General features: G+C 40.7%; 1 protein-coding gene across 1 annotated transcript; it reads right to left on the reverse strand.

Annotated features, from left to right (window-relative positions):
* Nucleotides 1-1,337: 1,337 nt before the first annotated feature.
* On the reverse strand, nucleotides 1,338-7,121 carry LOC147615831 (cyclin-dependent kinase G-1-like). The gene is made up of 2 exons (XM_086777903.1): nucleotides 7,093-7,121; nucleotides 1,338-1,746 (listed from the first exon to the last, which is right to left on the reverse strand). Exons 1-2 carry the CDS (start codon nucleotides 7,119-7,121, stop codon nucleotides 1,338-1,340), a joined length of 438 nt encoding a protein of 145 aa, XP_086634029.1.
* Nucleotides 7,122-9,309: the final 2,188 nt, after the last annotated feature.

The raw sequence follows: 9,309 nt of genomic DNA on the forward strand, positions 1-9,309 counted from the left end.
TGAAAATTAACTTCAATAGCATTTATTAACTTATGTAACTCTTCACTACTATTCAAACTTCAATAGTATTAAAAAAACCATACCAATTAAACTTCTCAAGCTTGAGAGGGGTTGAGAAGAGAGAAACATTGAGAAATTATAGAAAGATCAATATTCACTAATTACCTTCCAACTTGCTTGATTCTTTGTTCACGGTAGAGGCCCCCAACCAATCAATTGGTTAAGTATGTTGATGGAGCCACTAATGGGGATTGAAGAAAGAGGGAAGCTCCAAAAACTAGTGAATTATTAAATGAATTCACAGTTCTTGGCTTAGGTGGAGTAGAGTAACGATGCATAAACACTAACTATTTTTCAACAAGGGGGAGGCTTCTATTTATAGGAAAAATTGAGCTCCTAACCAAACAAACTGATTCTAGAATTTTCTAAATCAGTTTGGTCAATATTTGACCATTTTTAGGTCAGTTAAGCTAACTTTTTGGAACTAGACTTGAATGAGGAGAGAGGAGAGATGTCTAAAGATTTCTGAAAATCTAGACCCTTAGACTAAGGTTCTTTATACCTATTTCCAATTAATTCCAATTGCACATTGGAAAATTCTTTTTGAATTTCTGTTTCAGGGGAACTCATCTGAATTATAAGAGATATTTTTCTATCCAGAATTATTCAAAATCTGAATATTCTCTCTCTAGAATATTTTTTCTCTCTCTAGGCTAAAATAGTTAGCAACAGGGTCTTTATATTTCTGAAGAGGGTTGATTACAGGGGAAGATACTAGACATCAAAAAGGGGTTGGGGGAGGAATCTTACACCGTTCCTCACGACAAACATCGCTTCTCGTGCCTTGGTGTTGGGCTCATCTCTGGTGTCCATTTGAGGGGGGAATCGTCCTCCGAAGCAGCATCTCATTAGATTATAGTAGATTCAAATGTCCACCTCTTGCCTTAGGGGGGGATGTTAGCAATTAATGCAACGTTGTGTCCATTCGAATTAGCTTTATTCCATGCATGATTCTAAGAAATATTCTAGGAAGAATATTTCTACTTTTAAATCTAGATTGCAACAGTCACTTGAATGGTCACGTCACTTGAACGGTCACCTCCACATATAGTGACCTAATCTTGTATAAAAGGCTAACCATTGTAAACATTTGGATATCAATGAAATACAACAAGTGATTGCATCAAGTCTATCTTTTCTATCAAGTGATTGCATGGACCTTCGCAGAGGTTGGTATTGTTTGTTGTGCGTAGTTTGCATACAAAGAACCTGTGTCATCCCTGGCTAGCTGGCTCGTTGACCCACACAGCTTATAAATGAGAACAACCTGCGCAGCTTCAGTTTTGCTGCCAGGGAGCATGGGCCTTCGCAGCAGCAGAAACTCTCAGATCACGCACCCCACTGACCACATGCCCATTACCGGTCCATACTGCATTGAGCCCAAGAGTAGCTCTGGAGGCGCCCAAGAGTAGCTCTAGAGGCCTGTACCAGAGAGTGACTACTTCGTTACTCATCCTAGCACCGCCCGGCCACACGCCTTGCAAGTCAAACAGAAGTGTGACCGTGTCTGCAAATGGCCTTGCTAGTCCAAAGTCCGCCAGCTTCAAGATGCCCTTGTTGTTGATGAGTATGTTGGAGGTTTTGATGTCCCTGTGTGCAGGAAATTTTTCAGGTGACAAAAATGGAGCCCCATTAGCAACTACTTCATGCAGCACTTCACCTCTGCTTCTTGGAAGCTCACACGTCCTGGGCCATCATCATCAGCAAAGGAATCATAAATAAAAACACACAGAAGACCACTTCCCATCATAGTATTAAAGGAATCTAGTGCGGTTTTGAGAAATTAGCCCATGCATGTTCGTATAAGTTAGTACGTCTGACCTAACAAGCCTGCCAGGTTATCCTGCATGGTATTCCAACACCATGCACACGGCGCCGCCTTGGCCAATCGCTACTGGGGGCGATCCTCTCTCCACCAACACCTCTTTGAGCATGATAACGTTGGGGTGTTTCAGCGCATGCAAGAGTTTCATCTCTCGGATGGCGTTCAAAGGGAAGCCGACATCATCGTCATTTTGAGAAGTCTTCAGTTTCTTCACTGCCACGATCTCTCCCGTCGATTTGTTCTTATAAGCTTTGAACACCTCGCCCTAGTCGATCACTGCAAGCTCCTGGACGGCCCGACCTCTTGCAGGCTTAACACATTCTTCCAGGCCATATCAGCTTCTTACCGAGAAGAAGCGCAATGTTGCAATGTTTCATGCCCTCCACCTAGTGGAGGATGTATAGTGGTGTTGCTGTTTTTTTGGCTGACCACCCAGCTTCTCACTCAAGTCGAGTGGTGAGTTTTTGCTTCTATTCTTCCGTTCGGGGGTCCAGTTGTGATTGCAATACATTTCTTGCTATACCAAAATCTATGAGGTAAAGACAAGACTGTGTGTTAAAAGGGGCTATATAGCAAGCCTTATACACACGCAACTCTCACCATGACAAATATTGCTAACTTTCTGATTCAATATGCATCACATGCTTAAGTAACTCTACCAAAGTGAGTTAAATGTCCAAAGTTGAGTGTACCTCAAAATTATCATACTCCTGGTTTAGAAACTTACCTTTGATAACTAATTCTCAAGTTTTGAGCCCAAGGTAAACCCTTAATTTTTTTTAAAATAAAGGGATGAAGAATGTACTACTTTTCAAATAAGAGTAGGTCAAATAAGTGCTACATCATAATAAAGACCAACAAGAAGCACTGTAAAATGTAAAATAAAGAGTATCTCAGCCTAATTGCATCCATATTCCATTAAAGGCTTCCAAATTGAACCTGTGGATTTATGAAATAAGTTTAACTTGATATGACCAACCCATGACTTGATAGAGAAATGTGTTAGAAACTTTTAATATTGCAAATCATGTGCAGTTGATTTTGGTAAAAAAAGAAAGACTATCAAAAAATAGACTTTTCTTATCTAAGGAAGATAAATTAGTCCACTTTGCTTTAATAGTTTATAAAAGCCATTATCAAAGAAAGGTCCGCAAATGCCTCCATTTATTCAAGCTCCAAGTCAACCATGTCCACCTTTAAAGATTAACGAGGCCAACACAATTGAAGGAACAAGATCATTATAAAACAATACACTCATGAAGAAACAAAGCTTTAATTTTATCTACACTATTAGCTTTAATAATGTAATAAATCTTTAAATACCTTGTCTTGGTGTTTTGGTTTGTCCTTACATATCTCTCTGCATTTAAGAACTCAAGAACACAAAGATAATTTACAAGAGCGTTAAAAAATATAAAGGTAAGAATCTAAAAAATAAAAAAAAATCTTCTGCAAGTTACATGCACTCACCTTATCACCATCTATGTCATTGTATCTTGCCGGTCTCCTTATTATCCTTGAGGATCTTTGTACTAAATACACACCCTAAATATGCATCGCAAAATTATCCCACAAGTTCTTAAGAGAGTAGTTTTATTATGAAATTTTAGCAAATAAAAAAAGAGAAGAGAAGTAAAGCTATGCAATGCTAGGCAAAGTTTAAGGGAAACACTGTTTTCATTTTGTAAGAACTTTTCCACTTTCTTTTTTTTTCCCTAAAATTCAAAGAAGATTAATTTAAAACCAAGATACATATAAAAGGTGAGTTTATAAATCTAGTTGGATGCACTTACCATCATCATGTTGAGACTAGCAAACTTTCTCTCCTTTTCCTTTGTCATGATAGGAGTATCTTTAATGTATTTCTAAAATGCATACTTTTCATTCTGGAAGTAGTATATAAAACATAACGATTAGGATAATGTGTGAATATATTCAAACAAGTGCCATTAATCATGCATAAATATGCAAGCAACATAAGCCTTTAATATGTAATTCAAATAGCATCGTCATTTATGAACTTATTTTAAGCATGCATAGACATGTCAAGCTCACCCAAATACCCTTTTTCCTTTGTACACTCACATGGTTAAATGTCATAGTGTTAGGATAGTTAATGGCTTAAGGATATCTAAAAAGAACGTAACATGTTAAGGCATATCTTCTTTCCTTTGTGCATTCACATGGTTCAATGTCATAGTGTTAGGATAGTAAATGCATTAAGCATATCTAAAAAGAAACGTAACAAAGTGAACATCATGAGAAATCACCAAGGAACACGACTCTGAATCCCATAATCTGTAAGCTTTGGAATGAAAGATATATCTAAGGAATTTGCACTTCCTAGACTTGGGATCAAATTTGGATCTTTCAAAACCAGGGATATGAACATAGACATCACAACCAAAAACCCTCAAATGAGAGACATAAGGAATAAGCCTATCAAATACACCACTGACAAAACTATCAGGCTAACATATGTTGGATAACTAATCCAAAATAGATGTTTATTTTTGTATTCGTACGATGGATAGTTCCATCGGTATACCCCTAGTTACAACTATATATGATGGATCATTTCTAACCATATGATAGAAAAATTCATATTAGATACGTATGTTTGCTAGAGAAACAAAAATAAATAGAGACAAAGAAATCTTGATTTTTTGAAATGTAAAGTGCCTTCCAAGTTCTTTTTGGGATAAACCCTATTCCAAAGGAACTTGATTAATAGGGATAACTAGATGATAAAGAGTTAAAGAAAGAGCCTTCTTCCCATGTGGATTCAAGCTCACTATACTCCCTAATTCCCTCATGTCTTAGTACATGGCATGTCCTAGATCGAAAGAGGACCACACTCCCACCGAAGTCAAAGAGGATGATCTTCATAGGCTACAGTCTGAGATCCAAAGGGTACCGCTTCTCTAGACACTTAAAACATTCCTCAAAACCTGTTTGGTTCAATGGTGTAATCCTTGGTCGTGGAGGTTGAGGTCCCAAAACTGATGGATGTAACGATAAATTTTGTGCATTGCAAATCCCCTTTGCAATAGGTTGTTCCTATGTCCAGTGACTTCGGGAAGTAACAAACTTAGAATCCAATGCTTTGGCTCCCTTGACCATCAGATTCTCTTCTAACTTGATGGAATTTGTTGTGACTTCATACCATGTAGTGATCCCTCTAATGACTAAGCCATTATAGATCACTTCATATTTAAGCCCATGGATGAATCTATCAAGTAGTTGATTATTCGAAAGGCAGTGAGAGTTCAAATGCTTGAGCCAGCTAATGAAATCTCGTACTGACTCCTCTTCTTCTCTCTTTGCTTTGTGTAATTGTGAAGCTACACCCCATAAGAAAAATCTCCTAAGAGCGGAGAAGTTCAAGTGCTTCTTGACCCTATGAGTTCTGTATCAATCCCCAGCCATACCGTCCAATGTTAGACTAAAGGCATTGATCTAATGACATGGCATTCCACCCATCAATACTTAGATGGTGTCTTGCACACTCTTGTAGATTGTACATCATGGAAGCAAGATGGGATCCTTGCCAGCTTTTCGCGTAGATCTTGTAGCAATGGATGGTGTGAACTTGTTTGGCTTACGTTCCACCACATGGAGCACGTGGCCCATAGTACTAGTCTCAACTATAACCTCCCCCATGGTTAACAATAAAAAAGGGGCATCTCTTATTAGCTCTACTAGTTCCAAGAAACTGTAAAGTAAAAATCATGGACATGTTTTTAGCACCATTGGTTGAAGACCTGCAAAGTTGAGGGAAGGAATTCCAATCCGGGACGTGTCCAAGTAGGCAAGATAATAGATCCTCCATCATTAAGCGCATACTTATATGGACAATACATGACTTTCTAGGCTATAGAGAGTGCTCAGGTATAATCCTTCCTTGGACGTTAAAGAAACTAAGTCTTTCATATGTAGTTACTTAATGATTAATTCTTGGAGGTTGTAGGTCTAGTCACGAGTGGAAATCATGCATGCCCCATGTGTGGTTTTGGTTTGGATGCAAGAAGATCCACGTCACTCAAGTAGATGATTTACCAAGGCCACATTCTATACCTTCCTGACAATTATCCATTATAGGAGGGGAATCTTGGGCAACCACCCAGACCGGTGAAAGCAAGTTTTTGGTTGCAAGCATGGAGAGAGGGTGAAAATGTTGAACCTAATGGGACGAAACGACTCTCCATTTTTCACTAGCTTTCGTATTGGGATCATTTACTGATTACTCATCTATTCAACCCTATGCACATATTCAAAAGTGTTGGGAGCATTTGATTGGAGCTAAAGATAATAAGAGTGCTCGAGAAGACCTAGTTGAAGTAGAAAAAGGGAAGAAATGTGGCCACAGTTGTAATTGGCACTTTATCTCTTGAGATCTAAACTTTTATCTACTATTTTTGAACATACCTTGAATAATAATGAAAGAGAAGTACTATAATCCTCTTAAAATATGATCTTTTGAGCCAGTGCTTCAGTTCGTTATTTGAGAATTTTCCTGCTAAATGTGGTGATAAAGTTAAAATCTGATGACCTCTTAAGGTAGAACGGCTTGATCCATGGCCCAACCGGAGTGGAGATGAGATTTTGCAAGTGCCGTCGAACACCACAAGCTAATATATTAGGTTTTTTCCTGATTTGTTGTTGTGTCAGTAAAACATGGCCTCCATATTTTTGTCTCGACGCTGTCTCCAATGCTTTAATTTGTTGCATGGAGCTGTAAGAGCAACATCTCCACAAAAAAGGTCTAGCAATCTGGGCAGATATTTTCAACCCCCACCAAGGTACCTGGCTCACAAGAGCAGAACTGGTAGCCAAATTCGACTGTAGAACCCCAGAGTTAGATCTAATCCAAAGCAGAACAATTCAATGGAACCAGCAGGAAATCTGGAAAATCAGCAGACCCCCAACCTTCAATATCCTAGCCTTTCAATGGTAAGAGAACAAACCCCTTCTCCCCATCCCTAATCTCGAAAAATCCCCCCCAATTCATGTCACTCTTAACCACAGATGGAATATCCATTGGGACAGGAAAAAATGGTACAACAGTCTCAAGGAGCTGTGGAGCTCACACATTGAACCCAAGAAATCATGTCTTGCCTGGCTGGCAGCCTACAGAGCCATATGGACACAGAGCAAGGCTGCAAAGTTTAACATCGCCTCAGATCAATGTGCAAGATGCGGCTTACCTGAGGACGACCTCCACATCTTCTTCCATTGCAAGCACATTTCAAACACTTTCAAAGAGCTACATGCATCTATTCTTAGATGGGGTAAAGATGTAAATTGGAAGAATACAATGTTAGGAGAAAACATAGGATGCTCAACAACATTATGGAATGTAATCAGATGTATCTCTGGCATGCCTGGCTACAGAGGGTTGCAGTAACTTTTGACAACCCCAAAATTAAGGGACCTCCTCTCTCTGTATGTTTAATTACAACATGCATCAGATATTGGTTCAAACAAACACAAGTCCTCTTCAGTTTGGAGAAGAAGTTATTGATTAAGCTCCAAAAGACAGCCTCAGATTACACCAAGGAAAAACTAGAAAAAATCAGAGATAAGATTATCCTCATCCTTTCTAAGGACAGATCATTAATAGAAGCAATTTGCAGGCAGCCGTAAGTAAATCCATTTTAATGCCCATCAGGTGTAGAAGCGGATCAACATGCAGACAGTTGCCAGGAACCAAGACAGCCTCAGATTACACCAAGGAAAAACTAGAAAAAACCAGAGATAAGATTATCCTCATCGTTCAGCTTGTCTCTTATCGCCAGACCTCTGCTGATGGGACAGGGGAGCTTCCTGCAAGAAACACAGAACATATTAGTACGGACAAAAGAAATTCAAGGCCTTCAGTCATCCCATCGGATACAGATACATCCCTAATCGAGAGCAGATTCATCACAAAAAGAGGATGCCGCCGCCCACGACCTCTGCTCATCTGCTCCTCCTGCAAGGCGGATCTCAAGTTCCAGAACAAAGCCTATCAGAACAGAGTCTATCTGCCGAAGGGCGCCACCAGGAAGTTACCCAAGAGCCGATAGGATGAATGAGGAAGATGAAGGCTGCCCGCCGCTGGGAGAGGCTACCATCTACCGTATTAAGGCCGTTAAGAGGAATCAAAAAGAGGCATGCTGCCGAATTCCAACAAGGTAGAAGTACCTTACTGAAAAATCCGACCTGCTTCGCCACCCGCAAGGAGGAAGATCATGAGAGCAATCCGATCAGAAAGATGAAAGGTTCTAGCCGTGGGGAGAGGCCGCCAACACGCCTTCATGGGCGCCACCATCAGGTGGAATCAGAAAAGAGACATGCTCTTGAAGTACAACAAGGTAGAATTACCTTTCTAAAAATCGACCTGGGGCGCCACCAGCAAGGAGGAGGAACTCTAAAGTTAGCCGCAAGGCGGTTGAAGAAGGATACCAGCCGCGAGGAGAGGCCACCAACACCCGGCCCTGGTCGCCACCAGCATAGATGAAGCCTTAGGAATCGGAACAGACGGGAAGCTCCCATGACCATAAGAGCAAGCCTCGGCTGCAGACATATCAAGGGAAGCAGTAAGTCCCTCTCCAACAAAGCAGCTTCCCAGGACGCACCATCCTCCCCTGCAAGACAGTGTAGAAGAATCAGGAATGCATCAGGCAGGCGGGGGCGACTGTGGTTTAAGGAGATGTTAATCGCTGCCCTCCACTTCTCGGGGCGCCACCGTGCAAGGAAGCAGCTGAAGAGCTAGTTAGAAAGAATTCATGCAGGTTGGCGATGGATTAGACCGGTAGCCTACAGTTTTTTTTCTCTCTCACGTGTGGGCACATGCAGTCACATGCGCAGTGCCACTTGTAGAGCATGCGCCTTGTCTGACTGCATGAAGGACACGTTGCCCACAATGTATCTTTGGATTCTCCTTCTCTCTTAAATATATCTGCCCTTTTTTTGAAAAACATCCCGCGTGGTCCAAATCCATCATAAATGCTAGCTTCTCATTCATTAGTCATCAGCTGCCAGCTGAAAATTAACTATGGTTAGTCTTCAGCTAGGTTTTTGATATTAGGGCTATTCATGATAGCAACGGGGTAATTCATCTCGCTTTATATTTCAGTCTCAGAGCTCCCCTTTTCTTCTCTCTCTCTCTCTCTCTCTCTCTCTCTCTCTCTCTCTGTGATGACAGAACGTAGATGACGAGACTGAGTTAAACACTTGATGTTAAACGAGGCATTTGTCTGATGAGAGTGAGCCGCCCTCTCTGTCTTTCATTCCAGCAGATCTATTAATGTCTGTGAGGTTTACTTTCCTACTGGTTTAGGGCTTCTCGCTTGGAAGATGAGAAGATTTGCCTTTCTACTCACGACGGTCATCTGAATGCTGATGTTGAAACGGGCTTATCTCATCTGACGAGTTGCGAG

The sequence above is a fragment of the Cibotium barometz genome, chromosome 39, assembly GCF_041138505.1.
Source record: "Cibotium barometz isolate CiBa-2024 chromosome 39, ASM4113850v1, whole genome shotgun sequence".
NCBI classification, from domain to species: Eukaryota; Viridiplantae; Streptophyta; class Polypodiopsida; order Cyatheales; family Cibotiaceae; genus Cibotium; species Cibotium barometz.